This window comes from Mustelus asterias, unplaced genomic scaffold (genome assembly GCF_964213995.1).
Source record: "Mustelus asterias unplaced genomic scaffold, sMusAst1.hap1.1 HAP1_SCAFFOLD_3249, whole genome shotgun sequence".
Lineage (NCBI taxonomy): Eukaryota > Metazoa > Chordata > Chondrichthyes > Carcharhiniformes > Triakidae > Mustelus > Mustelus asterias.
In genome coordinates this window covers 13,980-36,892 of record NW_027593194.1, presented here as the reverse complement: position 1 = coordinate 36,892, position 22,913 = coordinate 13,980, and the positions used below count along the sequence as shown (strand labels likewise).

Here is a 22,913-nt window from a genome sequence, read left to right as displayed (position 1 = left end):
TCTCCATATCCCACAGTCTCCAATTAGATTCGAGGCCACGATCTCAGCGACTCCTTGTCCAGAGCTTCCTGGGGCACAGAACTCCACAAAGATGCAAAAACCCTCGGAGTGAAGACATTCTTCTGAAATGGAGGTCTCCTGATCCTAGGCCTATCCCTGTCCTTGCACACCAGGGATTTGGCCGGGGGGGGGGGGGGGGGGGGGGGGGGGGCGGCGGCGGCGGCGGGGCGGGAGATATTGGGCTCATCCTGCTCCACGTTTCCTCAAAGGAAAACCCATTCATCCCAGCACTACTCCAAGAATGGTCTCACCAAAGCTCCGTGTACTTGTGTTCAGAATTCTTTACACTCCAATCGTTTTGTAACTAAGTCTGACGTACCCCTCCTAAATTCTTGCCAACCCTTCTGCGATTCCTGTGCAGGGACACCCAGGTCCCTCTGAATGCAAGCAGGTCTCAGTCTCTCGCCATCTGCTTTTCGACCTCTTCTGATCAGAGTCGGTAACCTGCCGTCCCACATCCCCACATCACAATCCGCCCGCTGTCTTGTTGCCCGCTCACCAAACCCTCCAACTTCTCTTTGCGGGCTCTTTGTGTCCTCCTCACAACTTACACCCCCCCACCTGTCCGCAAACCTGGATACAACACGTGCTGCTTCTCCGACTGTCTATCATACAGATGGTCAATAGCCGTGGCCCTCAGCACTGATCCCTGCAGCAATCTGAAAATGTCCCGTTTATTCCACCTTGGCTTTTTTGCCCAAGCAGAGATAATGCCACTTAATACTGGGGAACAACTTCGTGTGGCACCGGATCAAATGAAAATCCAGGTACACCACATCCACCGGTTCCCAGTGACTTCTCCAATTCTAAATCCGCGTCCACACTGATTTTTGAAACGACCAGTTTCCCACATCCCTAATAATTGAGGCCACCGAGGAAACTGCTGTCGGGCCGATTGGCCCCCGTAGTCTCCCAGTTTCTCTCTCCCTCTTTACGTTTGCTAATTTCTCATCTGCTTGGATCTTTTCGCACCCGAGGCCACAGCCCCTCAGCTCCAGGGGACAGGACATCAATTAGCAATGGCGCCAATAAGATTTCTTACCTGACGCTAATTTATTCAAGTTCCCGCGAGCCTTGTTTCTCCACCACTTCCGGCATGTTCTTTTACGTCCTCTTACTGTGAAGACATACAGTTGTTTCCAGATTCCGAGCCCACTGCTGCCAACTCAGATCTATCATCAGCTTTTTCCAAATTTACGAGCCACATTTAATCCTCAACTAAACCACTCTCAAACTCAATATCAAAGTCACTCATATTATGATCACTCTTCCCCAGAAGTTCCTTGATGCGACAGGGCGCGCAAACTGCATTTGGACACTGGATGAGGAAAGAAATGAGAGCCAGGTCCGAGGGAGGGGACATATGAGGGGGGGTCGGGGGGAGGGGAGGGGAGAGAAAGCATAGGGTCCTCCCACACCACCATGAGCACACACGCGCGCAGCACTCACTGAAACCGGCCGGACGGTGGAAGGATCCGGGGCGCAGGTGAGCCGCAGGTAGTGTTTGGTGATCTCCTGGCTGGTGCCCACGATCTTGATGTGGTCCCAGTCGAGGGGCTCAGTGCCACTGTCAAAGCTGTTGATCTGCAGGACCAGGGGCTCACACCGTAGCCTCTTGGGCTGCCCGTGCTGGAAGCGGGCTGCCCGCCGCTGCTTCTTGAACTCCTTGTCAGGGTCCTCGAATACCAGCTGGCTGTGCCGCTTCATCCGGCGGCCCTTCTTGCCGACGGCCTGCATGTCAAAGTCCCTGTGGGAGAAACAACAGGGGTGGGGAGTGGTTCGAAACACATACACTTGGGCAGGGAACTGCCAAATACAAACTACTTTGTCGATTTTGCAATAGTCAACACTGTAATAAAAAACGCAACAGCCAATCTGTGCACAGCAGGATCCCACATGCAATGCAACAACGACAAGATTATCGCCTTTCTATTTAATTGTAGAGGGTTGACAGGATAGTTGTGGCGCCCAGGGCACCAGGGAGTTCTCTTTCCCCCCACTTCATCCTTCTTCAGAGAACAGCCACAAGATCATTTTACATCCCAAGGTTAACATCTTAAGACAACACACTTAGCGGTGCAGCACTCCCTCAGTACTGGCACCGGGGGGAGTGTCGGTCTGGATTATAGTACATACATCTCCCTCCGACTGTGCAGGGGGGGCGGGGAGAGAGAGGGAGAGTTTGGATGATGAGATTTCAGTCTCTGGAACATAGCTCAAACAGAAACACACTCAGAAGAGAGAATACAGAAAACGGGATAAGGTTGAGACCTGAAGTCAGGCAGTAACTCCTGCATTTAGGGGCTCATTCCCCTGACTGCATCGGCACTCAACATGGTGATACAGCTTCCAAGGACACAGCCAGACTCATAGCGATGCTCACACATGCCATTGAAGAGCAGTGAACGTACAGCATCAACCCCTCAGACAGAGGAATTCAAAGCATCTGCACACTATCCCAGTTCCCCACCCGCTCGATTAGTCTGGGATGGGGCAGTGCCTGCCTGCTCTCCACTCTCTGTTGCTGCTCCTTACCGTCTGTTCCTCTGCATCCGCCCCCGGCCTCGCCCCCGGTCCATTCGTCCACGACCTCGCCCCTTCTGCAAGGGCTTCCTGTATCCGGTACGGGTCTCACTGCCTGAATACGAGCTACTCTCGCTCCCAGAGCTTGAGCCACTGTCACTGTCACAGAGATTAAACAGTCAACACGGACAGAAACATGGAGCAGAAAGACACAGCAATTGCAGATGTGGGGATGAGGGGAGCGTTGGGGGACAAGGGGAGAGCTGTGGGGATGGTGCGAGGGGAGAATCGGGGAGGGAGAGAGGGGAGACTCTGGGAGGGGGAGGCAAGGGGCGAGTTGGAGGGCAGAAAGATGAAGGGAGTTGGGGAGTGGAGGGGAGATTCAGAGGGAAAAGAGGAGAGTCGGATGGCAGAGAGAGTTGAGGACTGGCAGGGGAATGATGGCGGAGTCTCTCTATGAGCCTTACCTGCGGTGATGACGTCTGTGCGGAGATCTAGAAGAGGAGCGGGATCGACTGGCTGACCGGGATCGGGAGCCTGCACTGGACGAGGAGCTGGACTCCTCCCGCGTGAAGACGTTGCGGTACCCAAACCTGGAGGGCTGCCCACTCCCCCGTGCCCGCTGGGACGAGGCACCACTGCGGTGGTTCGAGCCGGTGGGCATGGTGCATCTTTGTGAAGGGCTGGATGTCAGGCCCCCTCGATGGGACTGGATGGTTGGCAGCTCCCACCGATTCTTTTTCTGAGGCGTGGTCTTTGTGTCGTCCTTGGTGAGGCTGCAGAGAAACAGGGAGAATTAATGATGGGGAGCAGTCAAAGAATCCCCACCATCATTTATCTTCGAATCAGAGAACACAGCAGACCATTCAGCCCTCGAGCCTGTTACACAGGAACAGGAGGAACACCCCATGCAGTTGAGCTTGTTACAGATTCAGTGATAGATACATACTCAGGTAGAGGCTCGTTGCTCCAATCTATCGTGTAAGCCGAACCGTCCTGCAGCCGAGCCTGTAGAACATCCTTGAGCAGCTTCTCGGTCCGGTCCTTGTCCATCTCCGTCTCGCAGGCTGTGAAACATCGCTGTACGTACTCCTTCATCGCCTGGGGCCAATCGTCGGGCTTGGTGGGAGAGCCGCTGTCAAACCAAGAGATTGTCAGCAGTCATAAATAGCAATGGGAAGGAGCTGGAGCAGGCCTTTCGGCCCCTCTCGGCTGCTCCGTCAGCCAGTGAGACCATGACTGATCTGATCAACTCCACTTTCCTGCGTGTTCCCCACTGCATAACCCTCTAACTCAGCCTTGAGTATATTCAATGAGCTGCAGCCTCCACTGCTCTTTGTGGAAGAGAATTCCAGACTGACCACCCTTTGAGGGAAGAAATTCCTCCTCATCTCCATCTTCAATGGGAGACCCCCTCATTCTGAAACGGTGTGCCCCCCTCGTTCTAGACTCCTCTCCTCTTCTTTATCCCTGCAACTAACTTTTTGTCATTTACGTTCTATGAAGAAAACTAGAGTGAACAAAAAAATTACAGCAGAGGAATAGGCCCTTCGGCCCTCCAAACTTGCACCGACCATGCTGCCCGTCTGAATTAACACCCCCTATCCTTCCAGGGACCATATCCCTCCATTCCCATCCTATTCATGCACTTGCCCAGATGCCCTTTAAACGTCACTATCGTACCTGCTTCCACTACCTCCCCGGCAGCGAGTTCCAGACACCCACCACCCTCTGTGTAAAAAAACTTGCCTCGTACGTGTCCTTTAAACCTTGCCCCTCACACCTTAAACCTGTGCCCCCTAGTAATTGACTCTTCCACCCTGGGAAAAAGCTTCTGACTATCCACTCTGTCCATGTCCCTCATAATCTTGTAGACTTCTATCTGGTCTCCCCTCAACCTCCGAGTGTTTTTTAAAAAAAATATCATTGATGTATTGTCATGTACAAGGAAACAAACCTGAACGGTTGAGTATGGATGCAATGAGTTTAATTGAATTGGAGACTAGTCAAAACACCAATAGAGGTGTGAAGGCTCATGGTTTGAAATTCTAATGAACAGAGCCAAGATGGAGAGCTAAGAAAGCAGCATGAATGGAAATTTGCACTGGGAGGTGACTTGAAGTTAACTATTGTATTGTCAAATATATACAATTGGGAGATCATAAATGAATGAGGCAAAATAGTAAGTTTATAAATATTGCAGCTGTAATGTGTAAAAAAGGACTGATCAATTACGATGTGGAAATGCTGGCGTTGGACTGGGGTAAACACAGTAAGATTTTAAACAACACCAGGTAAAAGTCCAACAGGTTTATTTGGTAGCAAATGCCATTAGCTTTCGGAGCGCTGCTCCTTCGTCAGATGGAGTGAATATCTGCTCACAAACAAGGCACAGAGACACAAAATCAAGTTACAGAATATTGATTAGAATGTGAAGATTTTGTGTGTCTGTGCCTTGTTTGTGAGCAGATATTCACTCCATCTGACGAAGGAGCAGCGCTCCGAAAGCTAATGGCATTTGCTACCAAATAAACCTGTTGCGACTTTAACCTTATGTTGTTAAAACTCTTACTTGATCAATTATGGCAGTGATTCCCAAACTTTTTTCACTGAGCCGCACTTTCGGAATAAAAATTTGCCCGCGCCACACCGAATTTTTAATTGATAAGAAATACATTCAAAAACAAAAAAAAACAATTCCTAGCAGTGCTTGATTCATAACATAGAACACAACTACTTTATAATATGATCATGGGACATCCAGAAAGTATAAAACAATGCAGCTACATGATTCATTCCCAAAATATGCTTAAAAGACGAGCCTCTTACATATGTAACCTTAAGTATACAAACTCAATGAGAGGTGTGAGCTTGTTTTTGTCGGGTAATCTCATTTATATTAGGTCTAATTTGAGACAAACAAACTCTCATCTCCTCATCAACACAAAGAAGCCTTTCTCTTTTCTGGTCTTTGATATTTGTCAGAGCTGAAAATCCCTGTTCACAACAATATGTCGTGGAGAACTGTAGAAGAATAGCTAATGCTCTTGAAGAGATGCGTGGATACTGTTTCTGGTTGTATATCCAAAAAGAGTCCAGTGGCACACTCCCGTGTTTCATTTTCAAAGTGCGATCACTCGAAATGCAGGCCATTTTCTCCTCCTCATCCAATGTCAAACCTGAACAGATGGAATTCGCAAAGGGGGTCTCTAGCCCAGTCAAATTTTTCTGCAGACGACGATGGGAAGTAATGATCAATCTTTTCTACCAGTGTTGCAAGATGTTCCTGTCTGAGGCCGTACAATTCATTGCTCGTTTTAAAACTTTTTACCAGTGGGAACATTTCGAGGTTATGTTGCATCGCTCTTCCGAGCCAGAGCTGAAGCTTTTTTTTGGAATGCAGTTAGTTTGTCTGTAGTTGTGAGGATATTGTCATCGCGGCCTTGCATACTGGCATTGAGCACATTGAACCGGGAAAAGATATCGGCCAAGTATGCCAGCTTTGCACACCAGTCATTGTCATCCAGTTGGTGGTACAATGGGTTCCCTTCTTGCTCCAAAAATTCTCTTAATTCGTTCTTCAGTTCCAACACCCAACTTAAAACTTTTCCGTGGGACATCCAGCAAACCTCCGAGTGCAGAATTAGGCACTGATGTTTTGATTCCATACCTTTGCAGAGTTGAACAAATAACCGCGCCTTTAGTGGTTTTGCTTTGATGAAGTTCACAATGCGGTCTGATCTCGAACCAACTTCAAATCAGCTACAAGGGTCTTGGTGATTAATGCCTCTCTGTGTAAAAAACAGTGAGTTGATATTACATCTGGATTTTTCTGTTTGATGAGTGCCGCCAAGTCTCTCACATTGCTTACCATACATGGCGCTCCATCCGTACAAATTCCAATACAAGAATCTCATGAAATCTCAACTTTTTCCAAATACTCAGACATGGTTTGGAAAATATCTTGTCCTCTGGTATGTTTTTCAAGTTCCTTGCAAAATAGAAACTGTGTGATTATTTCGTCATTGTAAATGAGTCGGATATAGGCAAGCAACTGTGCTTTTCCACTAATGTCGGTCGATTCATCAACTTGAATGGCAAATTTAGAATTCTTCATACTTTTGGAAACATGCTTCTCAATATTAGCTGACATATCAACTATCCTTCTGCGAATTGTATTATCAGACAAAGGAATTTCCATAACTTCTCGCTCAGCATCATCACCAAAGTTTTCACAATCAAGCCGCAGGCAGGCTGAATCCATTTTTCAGCTATTGTATGTGGTTTTGTCTGTTGAGCAATCAATTCAGCCACTTGGTAAGATACAATCTGCATCTTATCTGAGACTGCCATTCGTTTTTTGAAATATGATCGTTGGCATTTCTGCTGTTCGAAAAGCCTTTCAAAGTATTGAACATCCCTGTTTGCCAGATTTCCATGTTTTGACAACTTTTCATCTTGCTTGGGACCATATTGGAATTGGAAAGCTTCTCACCACAGATCAAACACATAGGCCGAGGTACGTTTTCCTCTCCAGTCCATGTGAAACCGAGACTCAGATAGCTATCCATATATTGTCGACAAACTTTCTTTTTTGGAGGTTTGCTTGGGTCTGCTACTGTAGAATTAAACGACTCTTCTTCAGCACTCTGTTCGAACGGCGATTCTGGATCACAACGTGGACTCGGATCATCCTCAGCATCACTTGATGCTCTTGCTCTCACTTTGGAAAAATATCTATCCATGTTTAAATGTTTCTTTGATTGTCCTTGAATCTTCCCGCCACACTTGCCATCCTCTCTCGCCGCACCAGTGTGGCGCGCCGCACCCTTTGGGAACCACTGAATTATGGGGAGAGGAACTTCTGAAGGATTGTGGAAACAAGAGAGTGGAAAATCAAAAGGCAACAAATGCATTTAAAGTGAGACTGAAGACTGTGGTGTGGGATTGAGAGATCTTGGTCAAGATGGTGAAATGTTGAAACCAGACCTACGAACATTAGTTTGCTGCCTCCCTCAGACAGAGGATTCCGTGTCAGATTTCCCCAAAGACCAACAGGGCACCATCTGGTAGTGTTGTGGAATTTGCCATTGATTAAAAATCTATGAGGACTGTTGCCATGAAAATGGGGTTCAGCTCTGAGTTTATTTAAGCCAAAATCTTTGAGGAAATGTTTGTAAAGTACTGCTAACCGAGTAAAGGTGTTGTGTTTTAAATGTTAATTTCCTTTTTCCCTCAATTTAATAAATGTTTAATATATAAAATGATCACAATTGGTCTTACTTATCTTGACTTCAGAAATTTCATTATACGCAAATTGTAAAATTGTTATGGCAGCTGATTCATATTTCCATTTGGGATTTGGGTAGCTTGGTATTTCCAATCTGTGCGGGACACCCAGATCCCTCTGTACTGCAGAGTTCTGCAGTCTTTCTCCGTTTGAATACAGTTCTCTGGTCTCCCTAAGGCCCTACATGCTGCGGCAGCACTGCCCTGCTTTCGCACTCAACTCCCCTTGCAAGAGATGGAGTAGATGTGACACGGAGCTGAGCCACACATGCGCCTGGGCCTGTCTTCGAACAGTGCCCTTCGCCCTTACCTGGCAGTCTGGTACCTCTCAGATTCGGGGAACTGTTGACTACCCTGTTCGGCCGCTGTGCCACTGAAGCCCTGGTTGCTGACCACGTATGGTCGTTTCTGGATATTGAACTTCACTCCTCCGCTGCCCGGTGCCTCTGTAACCACAATAGAGACAGCGTCACCTCAGGGCGCAGCTGATGAAGACGGTCTGCTGGTCACACCCCTCCACCCCAGAGACACCATGACATCAATCTGAGCGCAGCCCCTGCCACCCTCCCCCACACCACTGCTTACGTTTCATCCGCTGCCACAGCTGCTGCCCTTTCTTTCCTTTGCCCTCTGAATAGGTGCCCTGCTGCGAGTGGTGCTGCTGCTGTGTGGCGGCCTGTTGTTGCTGCTGCTGTTGGCTGGAGCTTGGCCCTCCCGCTGTGTGCTTCTGCGCCTGCTGACTCTGCTGCCCTCCTGTCCCCTGCGAGTTGGCGTAGGGCAGCCCGTCTTCCAGGCCGGGTACTGGAGGCTGAGGTGAGGAGGGGAGAAAGAGGCAGGAGGAAATTTCAGTCTGGGGGCACCTTTTAAAGAATGGTGTGTGCACGAGAGAGTGTGCCCACATGCGCGTGAAGGCATGAGTGTGAGCAAAACGTGAGGCACGAGCTCCAACCTGCTCAGCACCTCCTGATCAGACAAACCAAGAATTGGCAGAGTGAGGAGCTTGGAATTGCCTCCAGTGCAAGTACAGGATAGAATCTCGATGCAGAGACTCAACTTCCTGAGTCTGTCTCTGAAACAGCATCCCACCCAGGCCCTTCACTCCGCCTTAACCTTGTGCCATTTAGCATGGCTAATAAACCGAACCTGCACATCTTGGGCACTAAGGGGTAATTTAGCATGGCCAATCCACCTAACCCGCATACCGTTGGATATTAAGGGGCAATTTAGCATGGCCAATCCATCTACCTCCTTATCTTTGGACTGTGGGATGAAACCAGAGCACCCGGAGGAAACCCATGCAGACACAGGGAGAACGTGCAAACTCCAAACAGTGACCCGAGTCGCTGGCGCCATGAGGCAGCAGTGCTAACCATTATGCCATCCTCTTTAAGTTCAAGTTTAAGTTAAGAGCAAAAACCCAGTACACAGTACTCCGGGGGTACAGTCTCATCAGTACCCTGTATGGTTGTAGCAAGACATCCCTCTTTTCATACTCCATATCCACCCCACACCCCCCCCCGCCTTCCAACATTTGCCTTCCTCATCACTTGCTGCAGCTGCACGCTGACCGTCACATACAAGAACACCCAGATTCCTCTGCACCGCAGCATTCTACAATCTCTCTCCGTTTAAACAATGATCTGTTTTTCTATTCTTGCTGTCAAAAGTGGCCAAGTTGACTTTTCCCCACATTACACGCCACCTGCCAATGTTTTTTTTTGCCCGCTCACTTAACCCAACCAAGTTTGCAGACTGTGTCCCCTCCTCAACTTTTTCTTTCTCACCAAATCTGACTGGAGCGTAGTTCAGCTTTCCTCATCCGAGTCATCAATATTGGCTGTAAATGCTGGAGGCCCGAGCATGAACCTTGCAGCGGAACAGTTAGCCATTCGGGAAAATGACCCATTTATTCCAACTCCCCTTTTCCTGGTAGTTAGCCAATTCTCTCTATCCATGCCCAGATGGACAAGTTGAGTGAGTGGACAAATGATTTGCACATGGAGTATAATTTGGATAAATGTGAGTTTATCCACTTTGGTGGCAAAAACAGGAAGGCAGATTACTATCTGAATAACCATAAATTAGCAGAGGGGAATGTGCAACAACACCTGGGTATCCCTGTACATCAGTCACTGAAGGTACGCATTCAGGTGCAGCAGGCAGTAAAAGAGGTAAATGGTATGCTGGTCTTCATAGTGAGAGGCTTCGACTACAGGAGCAGGAATGTCTTGCTGAAATTATACAGGGCATTGGTGAAGTCACACCTGGAATATTGTGCGCAGTTTTGGTCTCCTTATCTGAGGAAGGATGTTCTTGCACTCGAGGAGAGATTGAGTTGGTTAGGATTGTATTCGTTGGAGTTCGGAAGAATGAGGGGGCTGGGGAGAGATTTCATAGAATCCTACAAAATTCTAACAGGACTAGTCAGGGTAGATGTACAAAGGATGGTCTCAATAGTGGGGTGCCCAAAACCAGTGATCACAGTCAGTCTGAGGATACAGGGCAGATCATTGAGGACAGAGATGGAGAAATTTCTTCATCCAGAGATGGAGCAGCCTGTAGAATTTGTTACCACAAACAGTAGTCGAGGCAAAACATTGTGTCTTTTCAAAGTGTTAGATATAGCACTTGGGGGGGGAAAGGATATGGGGGGGAAGGCGGCATCAGGCTATTGAGTTGGATGATCAGCCATGATCATAATGAATGGTGGAGCAGGCTTGAAGGGCCGAATGGCCTCCTCCTGTTTTCTGTATATCAGTCCAAGACCATGACTCTTGCCTTGTGTGGCCACCTTGTCTGGAAATGCAAATACACCACTTCCACAGGTTCCCTTTATCCATCCTGCTTGGAAGAAATGGAATACATTGGGCGAACAGGAATTCCTCTGCGCAAACCCACGCTTTGAGCCTGCCTGATTGCATTCTGACTTTCCGAATGCCCTGCTACTTACTTTCTGAGCAATGGATGCTGGCATTTCCCAGTGATAGGTGTGAGGCCAATTGGTCTATAGGTTCCTGTTGAAGTGAGGTGGGGGAAAGGAAGCATGTGTGAGGTATCCTGCAGTTGCTGGGAGGGAGTGGGGGTGGAGGGGTGGTTAGGGTGGTGCTGTGACTGAGACATACCTGCGTATGGTTACTGCCATGCGGCGACACTTGCTGGCCCTGCTGCGCTCCTGGGTAGGAACCCTGTACGTTATACTGACCCTGGTATCCTGAATACATGTTCTGCAATGACACAGGGGCGGGGAGCAGAGATCAAACAGGGATCACAGGTAAGACCAAGTGCTACTCAAGATCACTGAAACAAAAACATGAAGGATCGAGCAGGTCGTAGCCTGGTGGCAATGTGGCTGAACTCGCAATCCAGAGGTGAATGGTTCAAATCCCACCATGGCAACGGGTGGAATTTGAATTTCATTAATAAATTGGGAATTGAAAAGCTAGCCTCAGTAACGGTGACCGTGAAACTATCTTCGCTTCTACTGCAAACCGATCTGGTTCATTATTGTCCCCTTTAGGGAAGGAAATCTGCCGTCCTTACCCAGTCTGGCCTACCTGTGACTCCAGACCCATGTGGTTAACTCTTAGCTGCCTCTCTGAAATGGCTGAGTGAGGCTCTCAGTTCAAGGGCAGCTCGGGATGGGATAAAATGCTGGCCGTGCCAGGGTCACCCACATCCAATGGAGGAATAAAGACAGAAACAAAACCACTGGATCAACTCAGCATTCCATGAAATTCCTACAGTGCAGAGAAAGACCATTCAGCCCATCAAGTCTGCACCGACAGAACATCCTACCCAGGCCCATCTCTTCTCCTATCCCCACACATTTACAATAACTAATCCACCTAATCCACACATCTTTGGTCATTAAGGGGCAATTTAGCATGGCCAATCTCCCTAACCTGCACATCTTTGAACGCTAAGGGGTAATTGAGCATAGCCAATCCATCTAACCAGCACGTCTTTGGGCCGTGAGAGGCAAGTGGACCACCCAGAGGAAACCCACGCAGACACAGGGAGAACGCATAAACTCCACACAGACAGTGACCCAAGGTGGGAATTGAACCTGGGTCCCTGGTGCTGTGAGGTAGCAGTGCTAACCGCTGTTCCACCTTGCCCATATTCTCATTTCAGATGTGTGACCAGTGTCGATGTCAGAAACGCAGGTCTCTTTCAGACTAAACCAGTACGAGCTGCAGAATGAACTGAGAGCAGTTGATACCCACTGTAGCTCATGTTTCAGGGCTGGACTAAATGACTATCACAATCAAACTGCTGTGAATCATCAGAAGTCTTCTGCCACATAATTCAGTAAATGGATTATCACCCGTTCAACAATCAAAGCACACTCAAAGTCAGAAGGGGAACTGATACTTTTTCTCTCTCCTCCTCTCTCTGTGCCCTCCTTAGGGGCAGAGAGCAAGGATATTGGAACAAGGTCTTTCGGATTTTTCAGCATAGAGAGAGGCCCTTCAGCCCATCATGTGTGCACTGGCCTGATCTCATTTTCCATTCAGGGGATTAGAAATAAGCAAATCACGCAAAGAGCAGAAGTTTGGAATGGGCACCCGATCAATGTTAAGAGATCTCGAACGTTCGCGAAATGGGAGACATGCTGTTGAAGCTTTTTGTCTTGCACTCATCAAGACAAACACAAGAATTCCAAATTTGAGAGGATAACCACAGTTTACACTAAAGGAGAAAAGAGTGAGACTCTGAGTGGCTGAGACATTGCCACGGAGAAAGCAAGGGGAACTATCAGCTCTGGGATCATTCAAAAAAGGCGCAAAGCTTGATCACGTTTCTTTTGTTTGCAGCGGATGGGCCCGGGTCGCTCCCAGAGTGTGTAAATGAGCGAAGATATAAGCTCAACTTGAAATCTCGCTCAAAGTGGACTTACAGCCTCGCCACCATCTCCCGATAGCTATAATGGTAGCATCCCACGCTGAGGGACTGCAACAGGCGGAAAGTTCGAACGAAAACACGTGGGCAGTGACTGTAATGGGGAGAGCTGAACACAAGGGTACTCACCATTTGGTAGGGGCTGTAATAGGGGTAGGAGTAATTGTAGTTGTACTGCTGGTACCACTGTTGATAATACTGCTGCATGGCTGCTGGATCGGAGTGCTGAGCCAGGTACTGAGGACTCTGTGACCAAAGAGCAACAGAGGAAAGCATTATGTCAGACTGAAGATGGAGCGATGAAGGCAGACACCCGTGCGCACTCGTATAACCACCATCCTCACAATCACCCCCACCCCGCATCCCGTTGGCCATTACCTGTGCGGCCCCCTGTCCGCTTCCTGTCCCAGACTGTGCACTTGCTTTGTGGATGCTGGCTAGAGCCTGCCGGGCCTTCTCCCATTCTGGGTTTTCCTGCTTTCCAGAATTTTCCGCCGCCCCGCCGCTGGAACAACTATACTGCTGAGCCCTAGAGAACGAGGAGAGGGGGAACAAGAGAAAACAAACACAACAGCTCATTGCTCTGTACACAATGTCAAAGAAAGATAAATGTCACACCCATCCCGTTTTCCTGAATTTACATTTAACAGATAGGCAGATCCCTCCTGTATACAACGCGTGGGACAGGGAAAGACTGCACTGATACAGCTAGCTCCCTCCTGCCCCTGGAGACTGAAAGTGTGTGTGTGGATAGGGAACGCACTTTAGTGTAAGTGGGGACAGTGTGTGTGTGTGTGTGTGTGGGGACAGGGACAGCTCTCTCCTGCATGTGGGGTCTGAGTGTGTGAAAGGATAGGGACAGCTCTCTCCTGTACGTGGGGACTGGGAGTGTGTGTGTGTGTGGATAGGGACAGCACCCCCCTGAATGTGGCACTGAGAGTGTGTGCGTGGATAGGGACAGCTCCCTCCTGCACATGGAGCCTGGGAGTGTGTGTGTGTGGATAGGGACAGCTCTCTCCTGTACCTGGGGAATACGAGAGTGAGAGAGGATAGAGACAGCGCTCTACTGTACTTGGGGACCGAGAAAGTGTGTGTGTGGATAGGCACAGCTTCCTCCTGTATGTGGGGACTGAGAGAGTGTGTGTGGATACGGACAACTCTCTTCTGCACGAGGAGAGAGAGAAAATGTGTGTGGTTAGGGACAGTTCTCTCCTGTACGTGGGGACTGAGTGTGTGTATGTAGGGATAGGGACAACTCTCTCCTGCATGAGGAGACAGAGAAAATGTGTGTGGATAGGGACAGCTCTCTCCTGTACGTGGGGACTATGAGTGTGTTTGTGGATAGGGACAGCTCTCTCCTGTACTTGGGGACTGAAAGTGTTTGTGTGGATAGGGACAGCTCCCTCCTATACGTGGGGACTGAGAGAGAGTGTGTGTGCGTGTGTAGATAGGGACAGCACCCTCACGTACATGGGGACTGAGAGCGTTGTGTGTGCATAAGGACAGCTCTCTCCTGTACTTGGAGACAGTGTGTGTGTGTGTGGGGATAGGGACAGATCCCTCCTGCACTTGGGACTGTGTGTGTCTGGATAGGGGTAGATCTCTCCTGTATTTGGGGACTGAGAGAGTGTGTGTGTGTGTGTGTGGGGAAAGGGACAGATCTGTCCTGTACTTGGGGATTGAGAGAATGTGTATGTGGAAAGGATCGGCTCACTCCTGTATCTGGGGACTGAGAGAGTGTGTGTGTGTGTGGATAAGGACAGCGCCCCCCTGTGCGTGGGGACTGACAGTGTGTGTCTGTGTAGATATGATGTGGAGATGCCGGCGTTGGACTGGGGTAAACACAGTAAGAAGTCTCACAACACCAGGTTAAAGTCCAACAGGTTTATCTGGTAGCACAAGCCACTAGCTTTTGGAGCGCTGCCCCTTCATCAGGTAACCTGCTAGTTGGCTTGTGCTACCAAATAAACCCGCTGGACTTTAACCTGGTGTTGTGAGGCTTCTTACTGTGGGTAGATATGGCCAGCTCCCTCCTGTACATGGGGATTGAGAGAGTGTGTGTATTGATAGGGACAGCTCTCTCCTGTACTGGGGGACTGAGAGAGCGTGTGTAGATAGGGACAGCGCCCTCCTGTACGTGGGGACTAGGAGAGTGTGTGTGGATAGGGACAACTCCCCCCTGTACGTGGGACTGAGAGTGTGTGTATGTGTGGGAGGGACAGCTCCCTCCTGTACGTGGGGACTAAGAGTCTGTGTGTGGATAGGGACACCTCTCTCCTGTATGTGGGGACTGAGAGTGTGTGTATGTGTGGGAGGGACGTGGGGACTAAGAGTGTGTGTGTAGATACGGACAGTTCCCTCCTGTACGTGGGGACCGAGAGCGAGTGTGTGGGGATAGGGACAACTCTCTCCTGTATGTGGGGGACTGAGAGTGTGTGTGTGTGGATAGGGACAGTTCCCTCCTATACGTGGAGACCGAGACAGTATGTAGACAGGGACAGCTCTCTCCTGTATGGGGGCTGAGAGAGTGTGTATATGGAAGGGACAGCTCCCTCCTATACGTGGAGACTGAGAGTGTGTGTAGATAGGGACAGCTCTCTCCTGTACATACCCCCACCCCGCACCCTCCACTCTCCCCATTCTCACCATTGTGCTGCCTGTGTGGCCTGGTTTCCGATCCAGGTCTGGCTCTGGTTGCTTTGCTGTTGCTGCTGCTGCAGGGTGGCCATATCTTCTGCAGCAGTCACTTCCAGCTGCCGGAGCCCCCCGACACCCTCCACCGTAGAATACGGACCCTCCACACTCCACCAAAGACACACTCCCTGCACTTGGCCGGCTGCAGAAGGAAGGACAGAAAGCTGATAATGCTTCAGTATGCTGGGTCATGCATCTAATAGAACCGCTGACCTAGCTATTTGATGCTTGTACCCTGGAAGATATGATGGTTGAACAGTGGCTTAAGTCACATTCTGTATTTCTCTGTCATAACATTATAACTGTTCTACCCTCACATCGACAGTATAGAGTTAAACAGACGGTCAACTCAGTATATAGGCACAGGTGCCTCAATAAACGCAAACCAAATGGGAAAGGGAACCAGGGCCGTGGAGAAGGTGCAGAATAGATTGATGAAAATGGTTCCTGGGACGAGGAATGATTGGAGAAGTTGGCACTCTCCACCTCGGCTGAGGGGAAGATGCGACAGAGGTGTTGCAAATCATGAGGGGTCTGGATGGAGAAGACAAGGCGATAGGGAGAAATTTGATTTGATTTGTTCGTATACAGTGAAAAGTATTGTTTCTTGCGCGCTGTACAAAGCATAGCATACACAGAGAAAGAAAGGAGCGATTGCAGAATGTAGTGTTACAGTCATAGCTTGGGTGCAGAGAAAGATCAACTTAATGCAAGATAGGTCCATCCAAAAGTCTGACAGCAGCAGAGAAGAAGCTGTTCTTGAGTCGGCTGATACGTGACCTCAGACTTTTGTATCTTTTTCCTGAAGGAAGAAGGTGGAAGAGAGAATGTCTGGGATGCGTGGGGTTCTTAATTATGCTGGCTGCTTTGCCGAGGCAGCGAGAAGTGTAGACAGAGTCAATGGATAGGAGGCTGGTTTGCATGATGGACTGCGCTATGCCCACGACCCTTTGTAGTTTCTTGCAGTCTTGGGCAGAGCAGGAGCCATACCAAGCTGTGATACAACCAGAAACAATGCTTTCCATGGTGCATCTGTAAAAGTTAGTGAGAGTCGTAGCTGACATGCCAAATTTCCTTTGTCTCCTGAGAATGGAACCGTTCCCACAGATGGAAGGAACAAGAACGAGAGAGCACAGGTTGAAGGGGATTGGAAAGAGAAGGGAGGTGTATTGAGGTGAGGAGTGCATACCGGCTGGAACACACGGCCCCAGAGAGTGGAAAACAGAGCCTTAATCAAAGCTCTCCAGAACAAAATGGGTTGTTACCTGAAAAGAAAGAAGCTGCAGTGTTAAGCTGCAGAGCAAGGAACAGCACTGGGCGGCCACAGTGCTAGCACTGACACCATTGGGCCAAATAGCCTCCTTCTGTGCTGCAAATATTCTGTAACACCAGCTCTTTTATACAAAGATTCACCTTGAGGAGCAAACCCAGATATGGGACACATTCCTCCCCCTTTCCCCATGTTGTTCTCTCTCTCTCTCCCCTCCATGTTCACAGAAAATCATAGAATTCCTTACAGAACAGAAGGAGGCCATTCGGTCCATCAAGTCTACACCGACCACAATCCCACCCAGGCCCTGTCCCTGTAACCCCACATATTTACCCTGCTAATTCTCCCTGACACTAATTTAGCGTGGCCAATCCACCTAACTCGCACATCTTCGGATTGTGGGAGGAAACTGGAGCACCCAGAGGAAACCCACGCAGACACGGGGAGAATGTGCAAACTCCACACAGACTGTGACCCGAGGCCAGAATTGAACCCGGGTCCCTGGTGCTGTGAGGCAGCAATGCTAACCACTGTGCCACCGCCATATATATATGTATGTTGTCTCTCTCTATTATATTTAGATATATTTCCTCTCTATTTAATTACATATCTATATTAAAATATACTTAACTCATTCTTTTCTCACTAAATGATATATATATATACACATTAAAATATTATATTTATTACTTAATGTATATTTATCTCTATTATATATTTAGATATCTAATAGATTTATAATATTAAATTTACTGATTATGTTGCATTTACATGATATCTAGGATACATATTATGCTTATTACGCTCTCTGTGATATATCCAAGATTCTGATATTTATTTTACTCTGATAGATATTTATAATATCTATGATATTTATTACAGATTCTATTGTATTTACATATATATTTAATCTACTTATTATTGTACTCCATCTGGTATATTTGGATTAAAGTTACGTTATGCCTAGATATTTTTAGATTATTTCTATGATAGTTAGAAATAATTTAAATGAAATTTATTTTATGAACATAAGAACATAAGAAATAGGAGCAGGAGTAGGCCATCTAGCCCCTCAAGCCTGCTCCACCATTTAATAAGATCATGGCTGTTCTGATAGTGGGTTCAGTTCCACTTACCGCCCGCTCCCCATAACCCTTAATTCCCTTATCTGTGACTTAAACACATTTAACGAGGTAGCCTCTACTGCTTCATTGGGCAGAGAATTCCAAAGATTCACTACCCTCTGGGAGAAGAAGTTCCTCCTCAACTCTGTTCTAAATTGACTCCCCCGTATTTTGAAGCTATGCCCCCTAGTTCTTGTTTCCATTGCAAGTGGAAATAACCTCGCTGCTTCTATCCTGTCTAGCCCCTTCATTAACTTATATGTCTCTATAAGATCTCCCCTCAACCTTCTAAACTCCAATGAGTACAGGCCCAGTCTACTCAATCTCTCCTCATAAGTTAACCCCCTCATCTCCAGAATCAACCTGGTGAACCTTCTCTGTACCCCCTCCAAAGCTAAGATATCCTTTCTTAAATAAGGGGACCAAAATTGTACACAGTACTCTAGGTGCGACCTCACCAGTACCCTGTACTGTTGCAGCATGACCTCCTTGCTTTTATACTCCATCCCTCTCGCGATAAAGGCCAACATTCCAGTTGCCTTCTTGATTACCTGCTGCCCCTGCAAACTGAGTTTTTGTGATTCATGCACAAGGTCCCTCTGCACAGCAGCATGTTGTAATTTTTCACTGTTTAAATAATAGTCCATTTTACTATTATTCCTTCCAAAGTGGATAACCTCACACTTACCAATGTTATACTCCATCTGCCAGATCCTTGCCCACTCACTTAGCCTATCCAAATCTCTCTGCAGACTCTCTGTGTCCTCCACGCAATTTGCTTTCCCACTCATCTTTGTGTCATCTGCAAACTTTGTTACCCTACACTCGGTCCCCTCCTCCAGATCGTCTATGTATATGGTAAATAGTTGAGGCCCCAGCACCGATCCCTGCGGCACGCCACTAGTCACTGATTGCCAACCGGAAAAGCACCCATTTATTCCGACTCTTTGCTTTCTGTTGGATAGCCAATCCTCAATCCACGCTAACACTTTACCCCCAACTCCCCCAAAATAGTTTATGAACTGTTATACTTGGATTATATTTACATTATATCTATGATATATTTATATTTAGATGATAGTTATCACAGACTATGATATATTGATATATATTCATTATTTCACTCAATTCCTCCCTGGTTTTTTCTTGTTTTATTTTCTCTACGATATATTTACATTTTATATACTATATTTATCACAGACTGTATATATGACATTTATTACTCTATTATATATTATTTTACATATTTTTTACTCCTTTTGGTATATCTGGATGATATTTACATGATATCTATGACATATCTAGAATATATATATATTTACTGCAGGCTCTATGATATATATTTATAACATTTGTTACTCTCTCGCTGGGTTTTGATGATCTTTTCTCTCTGATACATTTACATTATATGTATTATATTATCAATGATATTTATCACAGATTCACTGTTAGATTAAGATTATATTTAACGCTATTTGTTGCTGACTCTGTTATATTAGGATTATATTTATATATATTATATTTATCACTGTCACTCGCTGGGTTTTCATGTTTTTTTCTCTATGATATATTGACATTATCTATATTATTTTATATATCTATAATATTTATCTCAGGCTCACTGATATGTTTCTATCACAGGTTCCCTCCTCTGTCTCGGTGAGATTTTATATTTAATGATATTTGTTACTCACTCCTCCGCTTCAGCTTTTTCCTTCCTCTTCACAAAATGGCGGCTCCACCAACTGCCGCTTGGCTCCGCCCACCGCATTCCGACCAATCGGACACCGCCTCCCGTCTCTTCCAACCAGTCAGCGCTCTGAGCCGTGACCAATCAGCGCCTCGTTCTTCCGCCGTGACCAATCAGCGCCCTCGTTGCTCCGCCGTGACCAATCAGCGCCTCGTTCCTCCGCCGTGACCACTCAGCGCCCTCGTTGCTCCGCCGTGACCAATCAGCGCCCTCGCCCCTGCGCCCTGACCAATCAGATGTCGAGCCTCACCATTCCCACCAATGAAATGCCGCTCCTCCCTGTTCTAACCAATGCGAGTCCACGACTGTCTTCCCGGACCACTGATTGTCCACGCCCCTCTTTATCGACCAATTAAAACTCACTACCCCTCTTTCCGACCAATCAGAGTCCACGTTCCTTCCTTTCTGACCAATCAAAGTCCTAGCTCCTTCTTTGACGACCAATCAGACCCCCGCTCCCCGGCGACCATTCAGAATCCGCGCTGTCGGCCCGATCACAGCCTGACAAAGAACAAAGAACAATACAGCACAGGAACAGGCCCTTCGGCCCTCCAAGACCGTGCCGCTCCCTGGTCCAAACTAGGCTCCAAACTAGACCATTCTTTTGTATCCCTCCATTCCCACTCCGTTCATGTGGCTGTCTAGATAAGTCTTAAATGTTCCCAGTGTGTCCGCCTCCACCACCTTGCCTGGCAGCGCATTCCAGGCCCCCACCACCCTCTGCGTAAAATATGTCCTTCTGATATCTGTATTAAACCTCCCCCCCCTCACCTTGAACCTATGACCCCTCGTGAACGTCACCACCGACCTGGGGAAAAGCTTCCCACCGTTCACCCTATCTGTGCCTTTCATAATTTTATACACCTCTATTAAGTCTCCCCTCATCCTCCGTCTTTCCAGGGAGAACAACCCCAGTTTACCCAATCTCTCCTCATAACTAAGCCCCTCCATACCAGGTAACATCCTGGTAAACCTCCTCTGTACTCTCTCCAAAGCCTCCACGTCCTTCTGGTAGTGTGGCGACCAGAACTGGACGCAGTATTCCAAATGCAGCCGAACCAACGTTCTATACATCTGCAACATCAGACCCCAACTTTTATACTCTATGCCCCGTCCTATAAAGGCAAGCATGCCATATGCCTTCTTCACCACCTTCTCATGTGGACTTGCACACCCAGGTCCCTCTACAACCTAAATGGTTCTGCCATTTATCGTATAGCTCCTCCCTACATTATGTAAGGGCGTGGAATGCCCTGCCTGCAGCAGTGGTGGACTCGTCAACGTTGAGAGCGTTCAAAATGCATCACTTCGCATTTATCAGGATTGAACTCCATCTGCCATTTCTTTGCCCAAATTTCCAGCCTATCTATATCCTTCTGTAGCTTCTGACAATGCTCCTCACTATCTGCAAGTCCTGCCAATTTTGTGTCGTCCGCAAACTTACTGATCACCCCAGTTACACCTTCTTCCAGATCATTTATATAAATCACAAACAGCAGAGGTCCCAATACAGAGCCTTGCGGAACACCACTAGTCACAGGCCTCCAGCCGGAAAAAGACCCTTCCACTACCACCCTCTGTCTTCTGTGAACAAGCCAGTTCTCCACCCATCTAGCCACCTCCCCCTTTATCCCATGAGATCCAACCTTTTTCACCAGCCTACCATGAGGGACTTTGTCAAACGCTTTACTAAAGTCCATATAGACGACATCCACGGCCCTTCCCTCGTCAACCATTTTGGTCACTTCTTCAAAAAACTCCACCAGGTTAGTGAGGCATGACCTCCCTCTCACAAAACCATGCTGACTATCGTTAATGAGTTTATTCCTTTCTAAATGCGCATACATCCTATCTCTAAGAATCTTCTCCAACAACTTCCCCACCACGGACGTCAAGCACACCGGCCTATAATAGAACATAGAACATTACAGCGCAGTACAGGCCCTTCAGCCCTCGATGTTGCGCTGACCAGTGGTACCAATCTAAAGCCCCTCTAATCTACACTATTCCAATATCATCCATATGTTTATCCAATAACCACTTGAACGCTCTCAACGTTGACGAGTCCACCACTGCTGCAGGCAGGGCATTCCACGCCCTTACTACTCTCTGAGTAAAGAACCTACCTCTAACATCTGTCCTATATCTCTCACCCCTCAATTTAAAGCTATGTCCCCTCGTGCTAGCCAACACCATCCGAGGAAAAAGGCTCTCACTATCCACCCTATCGAATCCTCTGATCATCTTGTATGCCTCTATTAAGTCACCTCTTAACCTTCTTCTCTCTAACGAAAACAACCTCAAGCCCCTCAGCTTTTCCTCATACGATTTTCCCACCATACCAGGCAACATCCTGGTAAATCTCCTCTGCACCCTTTCCAACACTTCCACATCTTTCCTATAATACGGCGACCAGAACTGTACGCAATACTCCAAATGCGGCCGCACCAGAGTTTTGTACAGTTGCAGCATGACCTCCTGGCTCCGAAACTCAATCCCTCTACCAATAAAAGCTAACACACCGTACGCCTTCTTAACAACCCTATCAACCTGGGTGCCAACATTCAGGGATCTATGCAAATGGACACCCAGATCCCTCTGTTCATCCACACTACCAAGTATCTTACCATTAGCCCAGTACTCTGTAATTACCCGGGTTATCCTTCCTACCCTTCTTAAATAACGGGACCACATTAGCTATCCTCCAATCCTCTGGGATTGACCAATCACACTGCGCTGTCCTCTCGCTTGGCCATTCAGATTGTCCTGTCACTCACTGACGTTCCCCGCCGTCTCCAATCGGATCGAGTGCTGGGCTGCCAATCACATTCACCCGCCCCATTGCAGTTTCAGAGCCCGCCCCTGTCTGCCACCGGTTGGATGTTCGACGTTAACCAATCAACGCCCGTGTTCCCTTGTCCATCACCAAGCGTGTTCTGTTTGGACCAATCAAACACGCGCTGCATCAGAAACTGAGGGGCGATTGGTATACTCCTCGGCCAATGGGAGGCTGCGGAGCCCACCTCCTTTGTCTGCTGCTGACCAATGGGAACCTCGAGAACGTTGGGCTATTGTCCTGATATGGACCAATGGGAGCTTCCCCTCTCCTATCCCATTGTGACGTCGTTCAACCTTGGAGCCAATCAGAACTGGGGCCACTCTTGGTTTTGCCAATGGGAGTCGGGCTTGGTGCCCTTGACCAACAGCGAACGGCTGTTCAGCCCATCCAGGCGGTCTTAGCCCTCTGCCAAGAGCAACTCATTTCTGTTGCCCAATGCTCTCCCTGATCCCTGTACCCCTG

General features: G+C 48.0%; 1 protein-coding gene across 1 annotated transcript; it reads right to left on the bottom strand.

Annotated features, from left to right (window-relative positions):
• Positions 1 to 1,509: 1,509 nt before the first annotated feature.
• LOC144490411 (leukocyte receptor cluster member 8 homolog) lies at positions 1,510 to 19,608 on the bottom strand (the record flags this gene model as incomplete). Its single annotated transcript, XM_078208153.1, has 11 exons — positions 19,557 to 19,608; positions 15,421 to 15,610; positions 13,153 to 13,303; positions 12,904 to 13,020; positions 10,995 to 11,096; positions 8,458 to 8,680; positions 8,183 to 8,318; positions 3,533 to 3,718; positions 3,051 to 3,359; positions 2,596 to 2,742; positions 1,510 to 1,807 (listed from the first exon to the last, which is right to left on the bottom strand). Coding segments are annotated over exons 2-11 (1,752 nt in total), but the record flags the coding sequence as incomplete, so codon positions are not given.
• Positions 19,609 to 22,913: the final 3,305 nt, after the last annotated feature.